At 38.9% G+C, this 25,737-nt stretch overlaps 1 protein-coding gene across 10 annotated transcripts in view; it reads right to left on the bottom strand.

Annotated features, from left to right (window-relative positions):
• The window catches only part of FER (FER tyrosine kinase), a 364,680-nt gene that overhangs the window by 20,675 nt on the left and 318,268 nt on the right, over nt 1-25,737 (bottom strand). For all 10 annotated transcript variants that reach the window (XM_074360443.1, XM_074360438.1, XM_074360441.1 and 7 more), the window contains one exon: nt 1,312-1,466. In XM_074360443.1, the coding sequence (XP_074216544.1) occupies nt 1,312-1,466 (155 nt within the window). The remainder of the gene's footprint in view (nt 1-1,311; nt 1,467-25,737) is intronic.

Genomic DNA, 25,737 nt, shown 5'->3' with positions numbered 1-25,737 from the left:
TCACAATTGCCACAAGGTAAAAACTGCTCAAGTATACATCAATGGATAAACAAATTGTAGTGAACACAATGGAATATTCAGCCACAAAAAGGAATAAAATAATGATACATGCTACAACATGGATGAACCTTGAAAACATTATGCTAAAAAGCCACATATAAAAAAGGTCATGTATTATAATTCCACTGATATGAAAAATGCAGAATAGATAAATACATAGAAAGAAAAAGCAGTTATGCGGTTGCCAGTGGCTGAGGGGAGGGAGGGATGAAGAGTAACTGCTTAATATGGTTATAAGGTTTTATTTGGACCTAGATCAAGGCAGTGAGTGGTTGCACAGCATTGTGAACTGTACCAAATGCCGCAGAATTTTTCACTTTAAAATGGTTGTTTATGTTATGTGAATTTCACCTCAAATCTTTTTTAAAATTACCTGTCTTTAGGCATTAAGCTAAGGCCTTTGTATACACCTTATTAATTTTTCACAGTAAAGTAATTTCTGACTTCAAATCAACAAAGAATCATTTTACAGTATCTTTTTTCAAAACATACTACACCCATCCTCCATGGCTCATGTGCTGCTTCCCTTAATGAAAATGTAATTTTTTATTTCACAATTTTTTAAAACAAAATTCTTGAGCTGTTACCCATCTTGTTACAGCCCATTTCATCCCAACCACAGATAATGCAAGTTGTATTTATTTCCAATTACAATGACACATAAAAATGCAAGTGAAAAAAAAATCCCTGCTGTTTTAAAATGTAACTCCAATCTCTCTCTTCCCATAGGATTTATACAAGTTCCAGAGGCCGAGATGCTAAGAAACCATGTCAATTTTCAGAATAAGAAACTACCGAATTGATAGACTTAATATTTTAAGAACCTAACATTAGATGAGATTATTGGACCAATTTACAAGACATTCAAAAGAAATGGTCCAGAGCCCCAGCAATACTTTTTTTTTTTTAACTCTGTGTATAGTTTGACTATTAAAATAGAAATAATTTTTTTTTTTTGGATAAGAAAAACTTTCAGATGCACAGTCATACTTACCAATGCTTATAAGTATTTCCATCTTTTATATCTAGCAGTCTTACATATAAAAATCTGAATATGGTCAGTGAATTAACCTTAATTCATAACATTTCCGCTCATATTTAAGTGCAAAGTGAATACTTAGACATCTTTTCTGTTGCTCCTGGGATCATTCTAAGTTGGGGTCTGCTCTACTCCTGAAAGAACTTGTGAATGAAGGTTTTGTGCTAATGGAGAACATATTTACCGGCCAAAAAGAAAAAGTCTATTCTTACCATAATTAAGAGCTTCTGGTGCTGTCCATTTAATGGGAATCTGCTTTAAGCCAGAAGATGAATACACTCCACCATCCTCTTGACGAGACATTCCAAAGTCACTGATTTTCAGAACATTATTTTCCCCTACCAGGCAGTTTCTCGCAGCAAGATCCCTAGGTTACAATAAGACATAGAAAACACCTATTAAAACAAATTGAAAGCCGCTTTCACATTCATGACTTCCACACTTTGCATTTTTACATTTGCAGTGTATTCATAATGAGGTTAAGAACGCTTGTGATTTACCAGTCTGTCCCATCTTTTATGACATAGGTAAAAATCATTCATGAGAACATTTGTATATGGAACAGGCCACATGCAAATTTTCTGGGCACCACATGTATTACTTACATTTAAATAGAAAAACACCGATTCCAGGGTTAAGAGAGAAAAACCACAGAGGAGAGGCTAAGCAAACGTGGCACCATTTCCTCTCTGACTGGCTTTCCCAGAGCAGCACTGCCTACCAGGGGACTGTAGTGAGGGGATGTTTTCTGCCTGTGCTGTTGGATAGGTGGCTGTTAGCCATGTGTGCTGATTGAACACTTGCGCTGTGGCTAGTGGGATGGAGAAACTGAACTTTTAAACTTTCTTTTTGGTTAATTAAATTTAAATAGCTGTATGTGGCTCGTAGCTATGAAGTAGTCTTTGGCAGTGTAGGATGGCTGAGGTTTGGAGAGGCTGGCTGCTGTTTTCTTTTTTTGTACGTCTGGGATACAAAACACTCTACGTGATGCTCTGGCCCTGCCTCTGCCCACCTCAGCTTGTTCCACTCTCTCCATAATTTGCTATATCCCAGCCATACTCAGCTCCCTTTTGTTCCCAGACACACAGGACAAATCTCCCAAACAGGGCAAGCTTATTTCCAGTGGAGGGCTGAGCACTCAGCTGTCCCCTTCGCCTAGGTGTTCTCCTACACTTCTGCAAAGCTGGGTCCTCTTCATTCCTTCTTAGCTCAAACTGCTGTACTTCCCAGCCTCCCCTGCAGCTTGCTATGGCCATCATCTAAGTTCTGGCCAAGGAGATACAAGCAGAAGAGTTGTCTAGAATTTCTAGGAAGTTTCTTTAAAAGAAAAGGGAAGTACCATTCCATTTCTCTCCTCAGAGAGCTCTGTCTTGACCACCCTTAACTAAAAGGAAAGGCAGCAGTAAACAAAACAGACCAAGTCCCTACCCTAATTCTAGTGGGGAAGACATTCAATAATCAAATTCATGTATGTACCTATACATGTTTATATCTAGATATATATAAAGTACATGCACATACACACACGTGTGCAGAAAGTCAGATAACAGGTCAAATGGCAAGTGTTATGAAAAAGAGCTGCATAAAGGGAAAAAGATTTCTAAGAGGGAATCCTATTTAGACAGGTTATTAGGGAAGGTCTCTTTGATAATGGATATTTGATCAAAGACCTGAAGGCAGTTATGGAGCAAGCCATGGGGGCACCTAGGAGAAGTGTTCAAGGTTCAAGGTAGAAGGAATAGTAGATACACAGGCCCTAAAAGTGGTTCATGCTTGATATATTCAAGGAACATCAAGGGAGCCAGTAGAGCTGGAGTGAAATGTGTAAGGCAGAGAACGGGGGACTTAATCAGAGTTGTCCAGGACCACATGATGTATGGCCTTTCAGTGGTAAGCTCCTTGGATTTTATTCAGCATGAGCTGGGAGGTACCCAGAGAGTTCTGCACACAGGAATGACATGATATGACTTATGTTTTGAAGTGGAAAATGGACTGGCAGAGCTAGAGAGACCAGTAAGGAGCCTGTTTCAGAAGTCGAGGAGAGGTGATGATAGTCTATGTTAAAATGAAAGTGGTGGAGTTGGTCAGAAGGTATCAGATTTAGAATATATTTTGAAAGGATATACAATTAACAGGATTTGCTGGTGGATTGGATACAGAATAGGAGAGAAGGAGTGTCGCAGATTACTCAAGATATGTTGACCTAAGCCATTGGAAGAATGGAGCTGACACTGAAATGGGAAACTGGGGGAGGACCAGACAGCCAGTTGGCTCCTAATGTCCATTTCCTCCTCTTTATCAGTTAAAAAAAAAATCCTCATGTTAGCTAAATATATTTTCATCCAGTACCAACCTCCTCTGCAGCTAGATAAGGCCGTAATCTAAGTTCTAGTCAATAGGACGTGAGCAGAACAGTTGTCTAGAATGTCTAGGAAGTTTCTTTAAAAGAAAGAAGAAGTACCATTCCATTTCTCCCTCCCACTGACAAAAAGAGGGAGCACACTGAAAGACAGCAGGAGACAAGGAGCAAGTCCCTGATGAGTACGGCTGCCATGCATGTTCTGGTCTGCCTACATCTGTGTCTTGGGATTTTTAATGTGTGTGTGTGTTGTGTTATATGCAGTCGAAAGTAATCCAGTTCTGAGGGTGGGGAGTTTGGGTTTGGACATGCTGGGTTTGAGATGTCTATCGGATATCCAAGCAGAGATGTTGGGTAGGGAGCTGGGTACATTAGTCTAAAGGTCAGAAGAGAGGTCTCAGAGTTGTCGGCTTTCAGATGGCATTTGAGGCTCTGGGACTGGAGAATGCTTCCAACTAAAGCGTGAGTATAGACAGGAAAAGAGATATTCACAAACTGAGTTCTAGAGCACTGCATAATTTAGAGAAGGGCTGAAGAAAGAAGGCTGGGAAGGAGCAGCAAGGGAGGCTGATGTCCTGGAGGCCAAATGAGGAAAGCTTTTCAATGAGGAACAGAAATTAACTGTCAACTACTACTGAGAAGACAAGAATGATGAGGACTCTGAACTGGCCACTGGATTTGGCAACATGGAATTGAATAAGACTGACAAGAGCAATTTCAGTGGAGCAGTGGGTGTAAAAGAATGATTGGAGTGTGTTCAAAGAGAATGAGAAAAAGAGGTAGAGAGAGTAAGTTTAGACACTCTTTTGAGTAAACTTGGTGTAAAAGGGTAGAGAGAAATGGGGAGGCCACTTGAGGGAGTTTCAGGTCAAAGGAGTTGCCTCCCCCAATGGGGGTTGTTCCATGTATATGTGCAGACGGTAATAATACTGTACAGAGGGTAAACCTAATGCAGGAAGGAAACGTGACAACTGCAGGTGTGAAGCCCTTGAGAATGTAAGAGGTGATGGGATCCATCTGCTCTTCAGAGCTGTTTTTCCAATGCTTGGTAGAGTACCTGGCGCATAGTAGGTGCTCAGTAAATGCTTACTGAATGAATACATACATACTATCTTAGGCTAGGAGTGATCCCTGCTGAAGGCCGGTTGTCTATTCTGTGTTTTCCTTTGTAATTCTTTTCTCCTGAGGAATAATCAACTACTTGTTTCTCTTTCAGCTGTGACTGTTTTCTGTACTTACCTTTGGAATACACCCCTACATATCAAAATGACTCAAGACCTGTAAAAAGTTAGTCTAATTGACATGATTGTTCTTATAACTTAGGAAGTACCTTTAGCAACTGACTTGTATCAACTGTTGGCTGGTGATGATGGTATTTTTTTGAGGGTGTTAAATTAACCTTGGAATTGACATGCATAACTGATTTGATGATCAGAGAAATCATAGTTTTATATTTTAGTAGGAAACTTGGGTGGTAGAACCTAAAGACATTCAGAAAAGAATGTGACATTTCCTGCCTTACTAATTTGCTACGATTGGCTTTATTCATTTAGGTCACGTTTCACAGTGAAGAACCTGAGAAAAAGCCCAAGGTTAAAATTAAATCTGAGTCACTTCCAAATCTTAAGATGTGGTGTGAGTGCCCAGGGCAAGAGTGAGAGACTCTGGTTTGTTGCTAGACAAGGTGAGCAATAGTGAAATGCTGGTTCATCTTGATCTGTTGGAAGGAATTGTATCATATTGGGTCAGGAACCCCAAGTCCTACTTACAGCGCAGATGGGCAGAACAAATCCTAGCTCTGCCACTTACTTGTGTGGCCTTGGCTTATTAACCTTCATTTTAATTGTATAAAAAACACACCCTAGCGGGGTTAAATTAGCTAATGTTTGTGAAGTGCTAGCACGCAACATGTGGCTCAAAGTAAGTCTTAGACTAGCTATTACCACTACTACTATAAAAGGTCTGGAACAGTGAGATAGGTTGTGGTCTGCACTATTTGCAGAGAATATGATTTTTTTTTGCGTAGAAAATCTCAAGGAATTTACACATAACAAGTAGAACTAATAAATAAACTGAGCAACATTGCAAGGAAGAAGGTTAATATTAAAAAATATTCTCGAATGCTAGCAGCGAACAATTGGAAAATAAATTCCATTTAAAGTAATGCCAATAAAACAAATACCTAAAAATAAGACAATTAAGTTCTTTATACCTCAACCTACAAAACTTGACTGAGAAAAAATAATAAATAAATAGAAAGAAAGTCCATGTTCATGAAGTAGAAGATAAGATTAAGATGGCCATTCTTCCCAAACGAATCCAAAGATTTACTCCCAAACATTATTCTAGCAGACATCTTTGTAAAATTAGACAAACTGATTCTAAAATGGATTGGGAATGCAAAGGTTCTAGAATAATCAAAATAATTTTAAGAAAGAAGTTGAAGGACGTACCTAACCTGATTTTAAACCTGACTATAAAGCTATTGTTATCAATTCAGTTCAGTAAAGGAAAAAATACATTACAGCTCGATGGAACAGAACAGAGGGTCCAGAAATCGATTAGACTACAGGCATGTGGTCAACTGGTTTCCGACAGAGGTACAGTGGCAAAGCGGGGCGCCCCTCCCAGTCCTCGTCAGTGGACCGGTGACGACTCCTCGCGGCCAAATGCTGTCACTCTTAGTTAGAACGAGCTTTTATCATTGCAGTGTTTTAGTCACTCACAGGATTTCAGCGTTTGTTAGTACCTTCCTCAGAATACCACCTATGCGCAACTCCATGTACCCCTGCTGTCATAACTCTCTTCACCGCAACACCAGCTTAGAGTCAGTCCTCTGAAATGAGGATTGCAGTTCCATGCGGGGCCAGTCTAAAACTAATATAGACATACCTTCAATTCAGTGTAAATAACGTTTACAGCAAACTCTACTTCCTTTGGGTTGCATTAAGTTCAACTGCATGGAAATGGTATCTTTTTGGCATACACTATGAATTACAATAAAACCTGAGGTCTGCCGGCAATAAGTATGCACTGCATACTCACTGCCTAATGTTCTAAAAAGTATTAAAGGAGATAGGAGAAACAGGTATGATCTCTGGACTGAGCAGCCAACAATCTAATTTGGGAGATAAGGCCGACACATACCTCTGCCCCCCTCTTCTCTCCATTCTTTTCTTGATGAAGCTCAGGGTTGCCCAGTCCCGAGTCAGATACTCTAGGAGATGCATTTATGCTTCCTGCCTCTTCACATGTGAAACAGCTAGAGAACAAGTCAATATGAGCCAGTGTGCTAGAGCCTGCAAGCCCCCTAGGAATTCAGAGCTGAGAAATCTAACAGGCTGGTGTGGTAGTCACAGGAGTTGTTGGAGATAGCCGTATCTCACCACGTGCAGAGGACATCACAGCACGTGGAAATGCTCCGCGCAGGTCTGCCTGGTAATCTTATTGGAAGAGTCAAAGTTCAAACTTCTGAGTGTGTATACCAAGGGGTGTCTTACAGGTCGTATATAATAAGATGGGCTAATTATGGATAAAATGGGAATGAGAGCAGTTACAGGAAATCTAACACCAGCAGACAGTGGAGATGAGCATATTTGCTTTGCTGTCTGGAAAGTACAACAGTGGGCATCTTGCTCTGCAGTGATGTTTCCTCTCAAAGCAAATCCTCTGGTAAACCAGGACCAACCAGGAGGCTGCGCCAGTGTTCTCCTTTGCCGGTGCTTTACCCCAAATGTCACTTACTACTTGCAGCTGTAATTCCACAAAATCAGGACTTATTACCCCTCACATAGGAAAGGAGTTAGAGAAATATTTGCTTCTTTCCCCACTGGGTCCTGAGCCACAAACAACAATCAGCATTTGGGAGGAGAAAACCTCTTTTAGGCCCTGTGGTTTCCTCATTCTGACTGATATATGGTATAAAACCAGCAATGCAGAGGGTGGGAGATAAATGAAGCAGACTGCATTTGCCTTATTAGAATTCTACTCTTTAGCAGAACTTAGAATCTTATTACTGTACAAGATACCTATTTTTGATAGGTACAAGGTTATTTGAGGGGCATCATATAGTGATTAAAAGTACCAATACTGAAGCATTACATCACTTACTAGCTCTTGGACCTTTAGAAGTTTACCTTAATTGTTAAAATGGCCATACTACCCACGGCAATCTGCAGATTTAATGTGATGCCTATCAAATTACCCAGGACATTTTCACAGAACCAGAACAAATAATCCTAAAATTTATATGTAATCACAAAAGCCCCAGAATTGCCAAAGCAATATTGAAGAAAAGGAACGAAGCTGGAGGAATAACCTTCCCAAACTTCAGACAATACTACAGTGCTACAGTCATCAAAATTGACATATGGATCAATGGAACAGAAGAGAGAGCCCAGAAATAAGCCCACAGACTTGTGGTCAATTAATATTCAACAAAGGAGGCAAGAATATACAATGGAGAAAAGACAGTCTTTTCTGCAGGTAGTGTTGGGAAAACTGGATAGCAGCATGTGAATCAGTGAAGTTAGGACACTCCCTCACAGTGTACACAAACTCAAAATGGCTTAAAGACTTAAATATAAGACATGATAAACCTCCTAGAAGAAAACATAGGCAAAACATTCTCTGACATAAATCTTAGCAATGTTCTCCTAGGGCAGTCTACCCAGGCAATAGAAGAGCAAAAATAATAAACAAATGGGAACTAGTTAAATTTATAAGCTTTTGCACAGCAAAGGAAACCATAAGCAAAACAAAAAGACGACTTACAGAATGGGAGAAAATATTTGCAAATGATGCGACTGACAAAGGCTTAATTTCCAGAATATATAAACAGCTCATACAACGTAAAAAAAAAAAAAAAACCCAATCACAAAATGGGCATACAACCTAAACAAGCAATTCTCCAGTGAAAACAACAAAAAAAGGACACCATGAACTAAAAACAAAAACGGACTCGCAGACATAGTAAACAATCTTATGGTTACTGGGAAAAGGGGGTGGGAGGGATAAATTGGAAGTTTGAGATTTTCAAATATTAGCCACTATAAATAAAAATAGATTAAAAAACAAACAAGTTTCTTCTGTATAGCACAAGGAACTAAATTCACTATCTTGTAATAACGTTTAATGACAAAGAATATGAAATGACTGGGACATTGTGCTGTATACCAGAAATTGACCAGGAACTGACTGTACTTCAGTTAAAAAAATTTTTACCTCCTCTTAGCCTCAGTTTTCTCATCTGTAAAATGGGTATCATAATAGTACCTACCTAAGGTTGTAGTGAAAATTAAATAAAATATATAAATTGTTTAGCCCAGTAATTGGAAAATACCCACATGCAGATATAAAACTGCGTATTTATCACAGTATAGCTTTCATTTTAGCCACAGAAACCATGTGTTGGAAAATCACTGCCCTCTTCCTCCTTCTGCTTAGAATAACTATTTGAGGATTTTCTATTAGAATATAGAGCCATTCAACTCAGCTCTCCTAACAACAACAATTTATATAGAATAGTGCCTGACATGTGGTACATACTAAGGTCTTTTCGTATATTAAGTCACTTAAGTTTTTCTAATTACTGTATCGATGATCTTCATTTTCATACATGATGAACCTGAAGCCTAGACAGTGAGGTGATTTGCCTGAGGCTGCACAGCCAGTTGCAGGGGAAGCAGGAATCCCAGCAGCCCAATCCCGAGTCTGCAATTGTAGCTCCCTGTTCTAACGCCACTCAACACATCTTGTAAACCTCTTTCAGAATTTAAATCAAACTATGTACCAATTAATCCTCGGCCAATGGCTACAACTTCTGAATTTTAAACAAAAGAAGAAATAAAGTTGGTTACCTTTAAGAAAGGAAGTAACATTTCAAACTCTCTGCCCTCTCAAAAGGGAAAAAAACAAACTGTCTATATAGTAAGCACGTGAAAAAATCTGTTTTCTGAAAAAGCCAAATGTCACCAACTGCTTTAAAACAATATACATGAGTGTTTTCAAAGAAGGGGAGAGTAAGATTGCCTGTTTCTTGTTGCAAAAAACAAAAACAAACCACCCAAACCCAAAAACACTTTGGTACACAACAACAAACAGAACCAGAAACTGTCTCAGAGAACACACCAGGAAACAAAGGCTGGGCAAGAGGGGAAGTCTGGCTTAGGCAACAGACCTGGCACCTAATTAATTATTTCATCCTGAATGATACCAGAGCCACTGTTTAGCTGACAGTGATAGGATCACAGATCCTTCTGCAGATCACACGTGGCTCATTTCCACTGGAGAACCTGCCTTATCCTTCCTGTGAGTAAAATCCACGTAAGTGTGAACATCTCTCTACATCCCTCATTGTCTAGCGCCCTGATTCCTCTCTGCCTCTCTTCCCTTCGCAACCTCCTCCCTCACCCTCATACCTCTCCCTTCGTCAGCTCCAAGCCCATTGTTAATGGGGCGCTTACTCCTGAAAGAACAGGCCCCAAAGGAAGCCCCAGCTGCAAAATATTGAACTGTGCTTTTCCTGTTCCTTTGAAAAATTGTCGAGTGTGACAGGCTTCCGGGAGGGCGAGAGGGAAGTGCTGCTTCTGGGCATGCAGTAGCAGCCAGGTGTGCTGGGTGGGTCACGGTGTAGTTTATGCTTTTCCACTCAGGGCCGGTCCAGTGCCCTGGGCGTATACACGGTGACAGCCCAAGGGCTCCCTGTTCCTGAAACCCCTCTCCTGTGCCTGCCAGGCACTTAGGATCCTCAGTATCAGAGTCTCTACATTTTACTTAAAGCCACGGCTCAAATGCAAATATGTTACCTGTGGGGAAGAAGACACTTACTACCCTTTGTTCACAATTTGGCATAAATTGTTTCAATAGATAACTGAATAGACATCATACAAAATCTTTAGAAAATGAGATGATGGGGCAGAAACGTTCTGATAGTGAGAAAAAAAAGAAGAGGCAGGGAAAACTGAACAGCACAGGGAATCGGCTGAGGAGAGCTGGCCCAGGCCGGGGAGGCATGCAGCGGGCCCCTATGGGAAAGTCCATCTGTGCGCTGGGCAAGTATTTAAGAGTGTGATGAGGCACTGGGTGGGGGCTAAATGCAGTCACGGCTTCTAAAAAACTGTCTAGGCCTAGCTCCAGTGTGTTTGTTCTAAACCAGGTTACTGTCTCCTTAACAGCGGAGGATGCTCACCAGTGGAGACGCAGCTGCCTCAACAGCTGCACCTGTTTATACTGGAGCTGAGCTGTATCTGCTGTATTATACACACGTTATACAGCTCCCCTGGGCTGCGTCTGTGCAGAAACAGAAGCCTTCGGTGATCTCCTCTCATGAGGCTGCTGCACCAGACAACACAGCCCTTGCCTGACTTGCCTGACATGCCTGTCGCAGCTGCCTGCATGGGAACCACCGATGGGAGCTACCGGAAGTCATCTGCCTTTACTGACAAATGGGCGCGCTCGGCACATACCGGAGCGCGTGCTTCTCGGGGCTCTTTCACCTCCTCTCCTTGGGTAACTTCTCTGTAAGAGATTTCCAGCTGTACACGCACAAGTGCAAACTCCACGTCGTCTTTTATTTAGCTTATAAATCAAATTTAACTAAGCAAAGGGAACTCATACTAAATACAGATAATGAAAAAAAAATTCACAACCAAACACAGAGCGTTAACACTTGCTTCAGTGCTAAATTTACCTGAAAAACTCAAGGGGAACATTCTTTGTACTCAACTACTATAATTAATCTGGGTGGCTTATAGTTTTATAAATGGGTGCTCTATTTGCATAGTCAGATATAAATATCTCTCATTCACCATTTACTGCTGTCACCTTTGGCCACACTGTGAAATGAGATACCAGAACTCTAGAGACTACATTTCTGGGTACAAATTTTAAATAAATATTGATCTAATGATGAACCTATTAATAAATAAAGAGTCTAGTCTAAAGGAACTGGGCCGTGGCAGGAGGTGAGGGGCGGAATTAAAAAACACTGATGGAAAGTAAATGTTTAAATCTCTTTAGTTCGCAGAAATATACCAAATCCCAACGGGTAATTCAACAACAAAACCGAGCTGTCTTAAGCTTGCACGTTAAAGGCCAGTAGCTGTCTGAGGCTGCTATAAAATGGACTGCAAAGGCTTGCCTCCAAAGTTAGCCTCAGTACTAATGACAAAAGCCTCAACTCCTGAAAGACTTCTGAAAGAAAGATTATAAAAATACCACCCAATCCCATTCCTCAGAGTATGAGAAGTGAAAATGATAGCCACTTACCTGAGTGACTAATGAGAAAACCTGTAATGTCACATCTGGATGCAGTAAAGTTACTCTGAGTAACACACGGAAAAGTGACAAAACCACTCCTTACTGAATAGTCATCATGATAAACGCCATCACTTACTGAGTGCTTTATACATTCAGGTGCTATTTTAAATCTTTTTCACATAACTCATTGTATTGTCTGTCAATACTCAACATCACGCATACTAATCTGAACATTAAATACATTTCAGATTCTTCCAGAAACAGTTATGCAAACATCTCCACCGTTGGAGGTTCTGGACTAGGGGTTGGAGACCAGTCTTACCAGTGTTTTCCTTAACAATCTGTGTAAACAAGTACATCACACGTCATTTTCCTGGATTTCGGCAATGAGAGCACTAGTTCTTGACTTCTTTGAGCATAAGGGTCCCTGCATAATGTGACACAATTTTATAATTCCTTTATACCACATCTACCCTGATGTAAGAGTTGTCTATTTTATAATGGCTGACAGAGAAAATGAAACAACTTTGTATTTCGTTAATTGCAACAGTAAAATAGTACGTTGTAAGAGTGAATGCCAGCCACCAATGGAGGTGAAACTGGGAGGGTAAGCTACAAGAGTGCCACTCCCCATGGCCAACAGTCCTACCCAGCCCAGGGCACAATGCAGACTTCCTCTCACTTGTCTCTGGTGGATAACTGTGCGCTATGACCAAGAAAACACACTTCTCAGCCTGTAATAACTGTAACCATTTTATTTAGCACCTTGTATGTGTCAGGCTCGAGACTAGGAGCTTCACTTATTATCCCTAACCCCTGTTTAAAGTGTAGGGACCTCTATTATACCAATAAAGAAACTGAGGCTCAGAGATTAAATAACTTGCTCAAGAAAAATAGCTGGTAAGTGGTTGAGTATGGAATCTGTCTTGCTCCAAAGCCTATGTGTTTTCAGTATGCTACAATGTTGAGTATTCTTTTAGTTCCTTTGAAATATTGTTCATTCTTATCTTGACAAAATGTATCCTCTGCAATCCCTGAGTAGATAGGTTTCTGTCACTTTGTTCTTGAGACCTGATTTCTTTACCATTTAAGTTTGATGAAATAGAGCCCATGCTCAGTGCTTAGGCCCGAGAATACAGAATATATTGAGAGGACTAAAGTATACAGTACTTTTTCTATTCTATTTTCTATTTTATTTTCTCTTCTGTGTAAAGGCACATAACATTCCCCCAAAACCATTTGTTATTGTTTATACTTTCACTATGTGATATACATACTCACAGTGGCACCTAATTTAAGACATAAAAGGCACATAAAGGAGAGAGCGCAACTGTGTAATCTGTGATGCACAAGGTGCCACAATGAACTTCAAGATCATTTAAATTTTTACAGTCTGTAGAATGTTCAGTTACCAATGAACAAACACCCCAATTATGGTGGAATGCACCTAGATGTGGATACTGAATGATCCACAGATGCTTAACTCTTTGCAGGATTATCCTCTCTGTGCAAGGAACAGACTGCACTTTGCTGGGAGGCTCAGTGATGGACTACGTCCCCCAAATGCCCTGTGCTCCCTCCCCCCGCTATTTCTCCCAGCCAGCCAGAGCCACACGGCCAGTTGCACTTCTGCCTCTGGTTTGGTGATGCTTAATAGACTCTTAGGTCACACTCTTAGCCAAGTGGGAAGACAGCCGCATCTGGCAATAATAACACAGCAAGTGTCTTTAGAACAGTTTGAGCCCCTGTGTACAGAGGGGAAATGTCCAATCACATTTACTATGGCACCAGCATCCTGCTAATGGAAAACACTTCTCAGTATTTATAGGAATTCAAGACAAGTAATGACTTTTTCTTTCATGTATCTGAACAGTTCTTTCCTTGCCTCTCATTTACATTCTTTTAAAATGAAATTTTCATTATTCCCATTTCAATTTCTAATGTTGTTTTCTAGGTTTATGAAGTGATATCCCAGGAGACTTTATTATAAATTTCCCTTCAGTCCTCTGATTGCTTTCAGTATATAAAATCCAAATAGCAGAGCCAAAGTTATGAGTAAGGTCTGTTTTATAATAATTCATTTTTATCTGGAAACAAAGGTCTGAAATTCAATTTCTTTTGTGTCTCTCTGTATTTTCTTTCCATAGTCAGGAGAGCTTGCTTTATCTTCGCTCATTTTTAATTCTGTATTATGTTTGATAAGGCTATTTTTGTGGTGTAATATTAAGACTTGATTTCATATATGTAACCATTTTTCTCTTCTTGAACTTCTACAAGATAAAAGTTTTAAAAAATATTCACCAAATGTCCTTCTATGATTAGTTATTATTCATTCTGTGATTCTTTGATGTAATCCACACAAAAGCTGCATTTTGCATTCATGAAGGATTACATGTCTGAGCAAATATTAACTTTGCATACACATGTGCTTTTAGTCTCTTAATGAAATTTGCATTTACTAACTTGCAGACCGCAGTCACATAAAATAAAAGCGTCTGAAAAGACTCAAAGTGGACAAAATAATAATTTATATAAATGTAAAGCCTGTCATGCCTAAAGGAGTCCACAGATTTTTGCTAATTATGGTCCTCGCCAAACTACCAGAGGAAAAGGTGAGAGCTGCTTAACAACATTCAGCACAGTGTACAGCGATGGGGGCAAATCCAAGTGGCTATCACAGTGTCTTGGTGAAATCACATATGGAATAATTACCTATGTGGAAACTTAACTAGCATATAGGATTTTTAAATTCCATGAAATACCAAATTGTTACTTTAAAGCCATCCACTGGTTCTTAGCTGATACTAGGTTAATAGTTGGGTTTATCAGAATATTCGAAGTATTTTTAAAGCAAAGAAATTAAGGGCTATATTTGCAAACAGACTTTCCTTATTAAAATCTTGTTATTTTGGCACAAATGGCTATTAATCTCACATGAAATGCATGTCACAAGACAATATATATCTTAGACAACGAGCCCCAACATGTTTGATAACAATGATGGTAGAGAAAAGAGAGGAAGTCATTTCTGGTTATTTGATCTGGGAACCAATAAAGGAAACACTACCAGGTCTCTAGTACACAGATGAGTTTCTATGTTCTAAGAACCCAGCATTCTATGGTTACTGCTCAATATACACAAAAACCCATACTACTTTATAGCAATACTTCTAATTTACTTTACACTTTGTAAAGTGCTATTCCATTAATCTTATCATTAGAATCTAGCTACTAAAAGCACACAAAACAGGACAGCCATACATGTCTTTGTATGTACATATCAACCAATCAGTCCACCATTGGTTCAACTTTTCCTTATTAAGTCTTTCATAGATACCAAGTCCTCTGCTATGTGCTGCAGACAAAGGTAACCTAATTCCTTCCTTTAAAGAGTTCAATTTTGGAAGAAGAAATAGCTATGTGAGCACATAAGTTAGAGTATTGGAAATTACAAATTTGAAACTGAGGAATGGGCTCTCAGAGACAGATAAGGTATGAAAAACATGGCCACAATGTTTGTACTTCTCCATCCCTTGTGTCTAGGCTAACCTGTGACTTTGACGAGTAGGTATGGCACAAGTCATATTCTGAAGTTCTGGAGTGTAGCCTCAAGAGGCCTTGAAGCACCTGCTTTGTCTTCCTGGAACACTCCTGATGCCATGTGAAAAAGCCTGGGAGGGGAACCATGTAAAGAGTGAGGCCCAGCCTCGTGAGTGAGGCTGTACCAAACCCTCCAGCCCTGGTCAAGTTTCTAGATGTCTGAAGCCACTTCAGTGACCATAGGGGCAGACAGCAGAAAACCATTCAGCTGAGCCAGGCCCAAACTGGTGACCTGAACTGATGGAACAAAAAGAAATAAGAAATGTTTGTTGTTTTAAGTCACCGTGCTGGGGGTGGTATTTGACGGAGTGATAGATCGCTGGTACAGCAGACGTATGAACAGGACTGAGAATGACAGCTCAGCAGCAAGGGGTGTGAGAGACAAAAGGAAAATGATCACTTCACGGAAGGTCTGAAGCTATTACCTGCTGCTTTTTCACCCATACCTAATAGAGAACTGTTGGAGGCACCTTCTTATTGGTACAGTTTCTCCTGGCTTGGCTTCTGATCCTCAGCTTTGAACTTGTTTTCTCATCCAACTTTTTATGGGCCACAAAGCTTTTATGGGCTGAATTTTCCCTTTCGAGCTTTTTTACACTAACGACTACCAGGCTGTAGCTTTTGTAGACACTGCTTCTTGGGACAGCTTTGTATCTAGCAAATGACATTCTCAGAGGGCTCTACCTGGTCCCAAGCTTCTGGACTACCGCTTCTAACCTGATCTAACAAGAAAAAGAAATTTAAATTATCTGGCACATGGAAGCTAGTTAATTTAGAGGTAAACATATGTGAGATGCTTTGAGCAAATTGTGATATCAGATGAGAAGAAATCACAGTAAGTGATGCAGATAATGATGACCCTGAGTCATCAACAAAGGTGAGCAATTATGGGGAATAGTTGGTAACAGAAAGCAGGAAAATGTGATGGACAGTGTATAGTCACTACATCAAAGACTTAAAATTGAGAAGGAGGAGGCCAAGAGAGAAAATGAAGTGATTTAATTCCCTCAAAAAGTATGTGTTTACCACTTACCATTTGCCAGGCACCGTTCTAGGCAAAACAGTGACAAGACGCACAAAAATGCATGCCCTCATGGAACTTACATTCCTCTGGTACAAACTAGTTAAATGATACATTAGCAGATAGGACACATCTAAAAGAATGATCAAGGGCATATTTGATATGTAAAAAGGGAATTCAGTGAAGAGGAAGATGTGAGCAAAAACAGCAGGAGCAAAAGCATTCATGACACCAATCTGTCTAAATAACTGTTGATTGATTCTGCTAAAAAAAATGGAGGCAAAATCATAGAAGTCTTCAAGAAGCTAAGTGGAAGGGAGCAGGAGGGAGGGAGCAGGGTGACGGTAAAGATGTACTGAGGAATGTGAAAAGATCAGGTGGACGAAGCACATGCTAACAAACAAAAGCAGGTGTGGCAATACGGCCCTCAGAGAGCAGAACTGAGAGAAGAGCGTCTGTGAGGATAAAAAACATTTCTAAAAAGGAGGATTCAGCGAAAAGGCATATGTTAATGACACTAAATGGGAAATGCACTAAACAGTGAAAGCAACAGGGAATCTAGACATATAGTAAAGGGCAAAAACAAAAGCAGCACAATTCAATACAGACACAGACGGGAGTTAGAAGGGGGCCATGTGTAACATGTGACAGACGAAACGTCAGCAGTATCCGCAGAGATGGAGTGAGACAGCATCAGGAGCAAATACCAAACAGGGGCCAGAGGACCTGCTTTTCAAGCAAACAGCAACTTAAACACTAGCAAAGCAGAATGGAGGCCACCTTTGAGTATTTTAATAATACTATCACTAATGGAAGGGAGGTCATTCAAATTCAACCCATGTGGAATCAGAGTAATTACGGAATCCCACACTAGACCAGTGTGTGGTCTGATTATTAAACAGGCAGTGATGTCATTTTTGTAGAAGCTGTGCCTGCTTCAGTGCTCGGCTTATTTGAAGGAAGGCTACTTGGGGCCTGTGGGAACACCTTCCTGGGAGCAAATCTCTCTTTGAGAAAGAATGGGCAAATCTGCTACCAGGCCTTTCCAGCTGTAATCTCAGAACCAATTTTTTTTTTTTTAAGCTAACTAGCTTAGGTTTTCTGCAGTTTAGTTATTTTGGTGACTGACTCTATTAATATAACAATAGGCAGAACAACCATGGTACAGATAAGGAATTGGTTTTATTTTCTGAATGCTTCTATAATCCATTATGTTAGCTATAGAACAGGCACACAAATCTCATCATTGCCATGTGCTAAACAATGAAGTTATTGTCTAAAATCATCAGGTACCCAAACTATTCTATGAAGGTTTTTTCTTTTATCATATTTTGGATCATATTTATGTCAGATTATCAAAGAATATACTAAGTAGTAGTAATGTTTAAAAATGAGTCTTTTCTTTAAAATTGAATTCAATGTACTAAAAGTAATGTCCTTTTTTTCTGGTTGTAGTGGAAGAGAACATGCTTATTTTTATACCAACATTCAAAATTTTTTTCTGTAAAATTTGCCTTACCAAAGTTCTCTCCAACAATAACAAAGAATTCCACTCATGCTGAACTAATAATGGTTCAAGAAGATGATTTATGAGAAAGAAGTCTTCCTGTTCCAAAGGATATGTGTCAGAGAGATAAAGCCTCAACTCAAAGGATCATTACTTAAAAACTCAAAAGCATCTATTGGCTTTAATAAACTGTCAAGAATGTACAAGAGAGTGACAGTCAATGTATAACTACACATTTTAGTTGATAATGTCATTAAGAAAAATAAGACAGTACTGGAGAAAGTTGGTCTAAATTATTTAGCAGATGACATAGCAGAACTTCTGTCCATAGGAATTTTTAATATTTTAGCATATAGGGACTCGATAGCACGTCTTTTCTGGCAATGTTAAAGAAAGGGTCAGATCATTGAGTCAGCAGACATTTCCTGGGCACCAAATATGTAGCAAGCACCGTACTGTGCAGCTTTAAAAAAAGATCAGGTTCTGTCCTTAGGAAGTTTATCCAGTGGTAGTAACATGCGATCTTACAGGAGAGAGTCGAGGTCTACAGATGGCATGATGGGCAGAAGAGGAAGTAGACAGGGGAAGGATGCTCAGAAACGCTTCCAGTTTGAAGAGAGCCTTGGTAAATTATTACATATTTGCTAGGGCAACGATCCAGACATGGAAACTACATCAGACACCACCTAGGGGAAAAACCTCTCAATCTTCTCCTTACACAGAGGGTTGACTAAATAGCTGACTGCTGTCACATTAACACAGTGGAATTTTCTGAACTTTGCGCTAAGTTCTAGCTGACTTTAAATATTTGTTGTTGAAAAATTTAAAAGGGTTGTTTTGAGCCCTACACATGTCTGAACTTCCACAGATTTCACCAGGCCAAAAAAAAAAAAAACAAAAAAAACAAAAAAAACAAACAACTGACATTTTTTCTAAAGGATGGCATGAAATAGGTGTGTACAGGACACCTAAGGAAATATTCTTAGAAATGTTACTGAAAAGAAAAAGGGAAAGGCAGACAATTAAAAGGGGATTTCCAATGTATTTTGACCTCCAGGAAGAAAGGGGACAGGACTGGAACTGGGGGTCCCCAGAAAAGGCAACAGGATATAGTCTGATCAGAAGTTGTGCAAAGCCAGATACGGACAGATAAAGAAGTAAAGACCAAATGGGAAGAGTGACAGAGCCTCAAGTCAGTGCGGACAAGAGGCAGGCGCGGTGCAGGTCTTAAACCTGAAAGCAAGAGCTAAGCTATAAAACTTCTAGAAAGAAAAACACAGGAGAAAATCTTTGGAACCTTGGTTACAAGGGAGTTCTTAAATATGCTACCAAAAGCATGATTCATAAAAAGGGAAATTGATGAACTGGATTTCATTCAAAACAGAAACTTCTTTGGAAAGAAAAACAAGGAAAGGACATGCCACAGTTTGAGAGAAAAAAATTGTAAAATTTTTATCTGATAAAGGACTTGAATCCAAAAAAAAAAAAAGTAACAAATGCTTACAACTCAAGAACAAGACAAAAGCCTAATCGAAAAAAAAGAAAAAAGGGCAAGAGATTTGAAGAGACAGTGCACAAAAGAAGACATAAGGATGTCAAATAAGCACATAAAAAGAAGCTCAATATCATTAGTCATTTGGAAAATAAAATAACAATTAAGCCCATAATGAGAGAGCACTACACTCCCATCAGAAAAACTGGGGAAAAAGACTAACAGTAACAAGTGTTACTCAATGTGGGAAGAAAATGCCACTCTCATACACAGTGGTGGACATGCAAGATGGAACAGAATTTGGACTACAACTGGTAGTTTCTTACAAAGTTAAACATAATTTTTTCCATGCAACCCAGCCATCCAACTTCTAGATGTTTATCCAAGAAAAGAATATATATATTCAGACAAAGACTTATCTATGAGTATTCATAGCAACTTTGTTTATAATAGTCCCCAAATAGAAATAATCCATATGTCCCTCAAACTGGTGATTGGAAAAATAAACTGTAGTATAAAATGGGATACTACTCAGAATTTAAAAGGCAAAAACTATATGCAACAACGTGGATGGATCTCAAAGGCATTACGTTTTTAGAGAAAATAGCAGGAACAGAACACTAGTATATACTGAATGGTTCCATGTAACTGAAATTTTAGAAGAGGCTCAACTATAGGAACAGAAACAGATTAGCGGTTCCCAGGGCCAGGGGTGGGAGAAGGGGACAGACTATGAAGTGGTACAGGGAGCTTTCTGCGGTGATGGGGTGTAGTGCTGGTGACATGACTGTGCACATGGGGTAAAACTCATCCAACCGTACCCTTAAAATTGGTGCATTTTCTTGTATTTAAAGTTTATCACACTGAAGATAATTAAAAATATGTAAGGCACCTTAAGATTCTTATAAATATATTTCATCATGACAAAGTTAATGGTGTGTGTTATTATTACTAGAGGGCTTGGGGTAGCATGTTACTATGGGATTTCGTCACCTGGGATTTCAAAATATTTTAGGGACCACGTAGTCAAATAATTTACTTTTTAAGTTAAACTGAACAAACAACTGTATTAAAATACTGCCTATCTTTAATATGTGAAAGTGCTTCTGAGGATAAATTTTCTGCTTTCTGTACCATCTTGGCAAGATTTCTGTTCAGTCATTTTCACAGGATCAGCACCCCTTGTGGCCAGTATTTGTTAGTGAAGGAGTTAGGCTTGGAGGGGAGTGTATGGCTCTAAAACGGCTTTTTCTTATGCTGAACAGCTACTGGTCTTTATGGCACTTGTATTTTCTATTGTGACCTCTTTTATTTTTTTATAAAACAGTCAAGTGAAAATTCAATAAACTATCTTTGTATTACTTTATTTTAAGGGTATTATGCCATAAAAAGGTGTTTGAATCAATACCCAAATGATTTCCCTTAATTTTCCTTTAAACGCTTATAATGCCAAATTGTTAATAAATAAACTAAAAACTAGAACCCATAACTTAAGACATTGTTATATTGTTAAATGTTATACAACTCCTATTTATATATATTTTTATTAGTATTTTAAAGATATTAACAGTACAAGAAGGAGTTGAGAGCAAGGCGTTCCTGGAAAAGTACCTATTTTTAGACCACTAAAAAATTTAATAAATTCTTTCAAAATTTTCATGGCCTCAGAATTTAAAAGTTTTTAAGTTTTAATTACAAAAGCTTCCTAGAAAGTATTAGAAAAGGCTAATTACACAAATAATGAACGTTTTATAAACAATGAAGCTGGAAATAGAATACATTTACCACATCAGTGTCACACTTTATATTAAGCAATGTTTTTTTGGTGGGGGGGTTAATTCAGTTTATTTATTATTATTATTATTATTATTATTATTATTATTATTATTATTATTATTATTTTTATTTTTATTTTTATTTTTAATGGAGGTACTGGGGTTTGAACCTAGGACCTTGTGCATACTAAGCACTGCACTCTACCACTGAGCTATGCCCTCCCCAAAAGCAATTTTTTATCTTTTCACATTTACTTTGCTCGTGTTCTCTGCACTTGTGTTTATATATGACACTTTCTCCAAAGCTTTTAGTGTACCCTGAAGAGAGAGAATCTGAAAAAGGTAATTATGGTCAGAGTGGGAAAAAATAAAATAATACATCAAGGTGTTGATTTCCCTCCAAATTCCCACATGCTGCACCCATCAGTCTATCAGATTCCTGAGAAAGTTAAAGTATTGAGATCTATATTTAGCTTAAATTCAGAAGCTACTAGATAGAAAAATTCTCAGTGTGTTTTTATTGAGTCACAGAATTGGTATGGTCCCCAAGGTCCATCTCTTCCTGTATCTATGATGCAGACAGGTGACATTCTGCTCACAAAAAGAGACTCAGGAAAGCACATGCGATGCTACCAAGCGATGTCTACTCTTCATTTTAAAATGAGACAAATTAAAATTAAAGGCAATAGAAATGAAAACAAAAGGGAAAGAGGTAGCTTGAACCAGGATTTTGATGAATTGATTTACTTAGTACTGGGAACTGAAATTTAACAGCTCTAGATATGAATACCTGAAGTAAGGCAGGAACTTTCTATGATGGGCTAGTATTTTGCAAAACAAGTTACGACTGGAAGCTTCCATAATAGGATTTTTCTTCTCATGAAGCACTTACAAAGAATATTTGTAATTATGTCTGTAACATTCCTTCAAGGAAAGTTGTGAGGCTACCAGTACAGAAAGGAGAGGAGAGAAAACTGACTGAACCAGCTGTACATTTGGAGGCAGCAAAGCTTCCTGGTGGACAGGATGCCTCATGAACTTCTTATCCCTGTCATTTGATTCATTACTGCTTCTTCCCACGTAGACTGAAGAAAAACAGTCAGTATTACTGAGTCTGGTTTATGACTGAATCCCTGAGAGACACCTGTATAGCTCCACAGGCTACCTCTTAATTTTAGAGGGAGAAATCTATCTGGGATGCCTTATTTCTTAGTGTATTATATCAGAAAATAGCAAGCATGAATAGCATTCCAATTTATCACAAAGTATTTGATTTGAGACAGAAAGATGTCTTGGGTTCATTTTCTTCCCTCCTGGCAGATGCTTTCACAAGATTCAAATTGGGACCAAAAAAAGGAAAAAGATGCACTCCTTTCTTTGTCACTGTCATAATGATCACTAGGAAAACAGAATTTCAATAGGCAGGTAAATTAAAACTAGTCAATGGCCTGTTATCAGTGGGGATGATCTGCTCTGTAGATTATTGCAGCCACATTCTATTTTTGTCCAGAGCTAGTATGAAAGGCTTGAGGAGGGAGGGCTGGAACTATATTCACTGACTTTAGTCCGTGACTCTGCATTCATAATTTGACCTTCAAATGTCACTGAAGTATGTTTCCAAATAAAAGTGCTTTCTTTTAAAGGTACCTGTCCATCTCAGCTATAATCCCTGAATCTCCTTTTAAGAAACAGGATTCTTTTGACACTGTTTATAAAACAGCTTCACCACTGACCATACCCCACATTCCACATTAATTATATGGTTCTTGACAATTATTATCCTATTATCTTATGAATTTCTATTTTATGTTTTTCTTGACTGCATGTACTGCCTCCCTAGTAAGATTTTATGTTCTTTAAAAAAAATGAACTGTGTTTGAATTCCCATTAGCATACATTCATTCATTCACTCAACAAATAGTGATCTCTGTTTATAGCACCAGTTGGATACTGTGGGAATTGTAGCACATAATTAATATACAAGGTGTGGTATTATATAAGAAGACAAAAAACAGGCAATGGTATTAGAGACAAGGTAAAAGATTATTTCTGATTGGTGGATGGCAGAAGAATCTTAAGATGGAAATAATGAGTTGAGCCCCTTGAAGGAAAAGTAAGAGTTTTTTAAACTATTTAAAAAGTTGAAAATACCAGCTATCATTTTGTTTCCTACTGAAAAACCACATGTTCACTGTTAGGAAAAAACCTGAAAATACAGAGTAGGCTAAAAAGGGGAGAAAGAGCAGCCGTTACCAACTAGCCAGAGACAGTGACTATTCATGCCATGTTCAATACGTCTAAAGTCCCCTGCAGGTCCATTTCCTAAAAATGTGAGTAAACTAAACATTCGGTATTGTAGCCTACTTTGCCTATTAACACGTTAAATAATCTTGTCTTAATATTCATCCCACACAATCATTTTTTATGACTTAAAAATTATTTTAATGACAAGATTATTTTTAATGACTTCCATGATATGGATATATCATTTTTCAACAAATTTTAGCTTTTTAGGAGAAGCAGGCTTTTAACTAGGTAAGATATGAAAGGGAAGGGAGGGAAAAGGAAAGAAGATCATTCAAAGCAGGAGGTACAACCTAAGCAAAGATAAGGAAACAGGAAAGTGTAGTGGGTTCAGGGAACAGCGAGGACTTGGGTTTTTGAGGGTGATCAGGAGGTCCGAAGCCCAGGAAGACTAGTTTTAGATGCTGAATGTCATCAGAAGGCAGTGTTGAGCCACTGAAGAGTTCTGAAGAGAAGTGTCATGGACAGAGCTGAGAGGGTACAGCTCAGTGGCAGAGCATATGCCTGGCATGCACAAGGTCCTGGGTTCAATCCCAGTACCTCCATTAAAACTAAATAAATACATACATACATAGACCTAATTACCTCCCTTCCAACAACAACAACAAAAGATTAAAAAATATATATTGACAGAAAAGTAGGTGGCAGATTGAAAGAGAAAATAGAGACCATACTTCTAGGAGGAGATGGGTGTTCTTAAGTGAAGCATTCTCCCTGCCATCATTCTTTCCAATTCATCTATTTCACAGACTCCCAGGTTCTTTATATAAAATACAAACTATATTTTAAAACACTTTTTTTCTCTTCTAACTCAGATCTTCCCTCCTATCTTTATCTAGCTAAATCCTACTCGTTCTTCAAAATCTAACCCAAGCACAGTTACCTTTAGAACCTCTTCCCCGATTGTGCATCACAGCACAGCTTGGCGTGTACCTCACTGAATGGTAATCACAGATTTACTTGTCTGACTGTCTTAAATGTCAGTTCTGTGCAGAGCCTGTGATGAGAGCCTGGCACCTCCACACTCAGGTATATGCCACGGCGTAGTTCTCCATACATGTTTGCTGAATAAATGCGTGAACATTCCCAAGTTCTCAAGTCCCCAACATGCCGATCTTACTTAAACTGGGAAGCTAAATTTAAACTAGGGAAGTTCTGGGTAGACAAATGAAAATCCAAAATTTTAGAAATAATGAAATTCCACAAAAATGGGGAATCACTAAGGAAACCAAGTCAATTATTTTTGGAGCTTATTCTCATAATAGGAAATCTATCAAAGTTAACAGCCCTGGAGCACAGAAGTAGACTCATTAGGAAACTGCTTAAAATGCTCAATGTCAGAAAAAGAGTATCAGAACTCATTGGCAGGGATCAAATAAAACCACTAGCAGTGGACATGCCAGCAAAAAGTCCAACAAGAAGATAAATTATTAAAAAAAACAACAACTATATCCAGGCACGACAGATCAAGGGGAATGGAATTTAGAACAGTGGAAATTTTCCAGCCTTCCCCTGTTGCTGATCACAGCAGTAAATTGCATTTTAAAGTGCTTTCATAGAAAGAGTCACTAAGAAAACCTGTGTGACCCTGAACTGCCAGCAGATTTTAGAATACAACAGTGTCTCTCAGAAGATAATAAAGACCTGATTCAATCTAATTGTGGATATATTTTCGATTCCCTGAAAAATAGTAAGTGCACAGGCTTGGCTGGCTTGTGGAGACAGTAAGAGGCTATAGTCAGCTTCAAAACAACGTAACCAGTGTGAAATCTACATAACTGAGCAGTTTTCAAAAATTACTGTATTTCTGGGTTAAAAGGCCTATGAGAAATAAGACTAGGTCTCCGTTTAGTGTAGTTTACTTATTAGCAAGTCTGTTCTGCCTCCTCCTCTCTGATTCTTTCCATTAGCATCTGAACATATCTTGCCCTTGACCCCATGCAACCTCCTTCACATTTCACCTCATTTCTCTCCTCTCTGTCTGCGACTTCACCTCCTTTCTTGGCCCATGATAACTTGGTTTCACCTCTGCCGCTTCACTGAACATGCCCTGGCCTCCTTGTGGCTACTTGCTAAGCACACCCAGAGGCCTTCCTGTCCTTGACCTGCAGTAGCACTGGACATCACTGCCTCCCTGAAACTGTCCCTTTACCTTCTCAGACACCAGATTCCCTGCAGCTATACACCCTCTTAATCTCTCCTGCCCACGAAATCCTTCAACATCCATGTTCCCCAAGGTTTGGTCCCAAATGCTTTTCTTTTCAGTCTACAGGCTCTCTCTGGATGATTTCACACACTGCTGCATCTCTAATTATCATCTA

The sequence above is a fragment of the Camelus bactrianus genome, chromosome 3 (assembly GCF_048773025.1).
Source record: "Camelus bactrianus isolate YW-2024 breed Bactrian camel chromosome 3, ASM4877302v1, whole genome shotgun sequence".
NCBI lineage: Eukaryota > Metazoa > Chordata > Mammalia > Artiodactyla > Camelidae > Camelus > Camelus bactrianus.
Note: the sequence above shows the minus strand (reverse complement) of the source record. Positions and strands in the feature narration are given on the sequence as shown.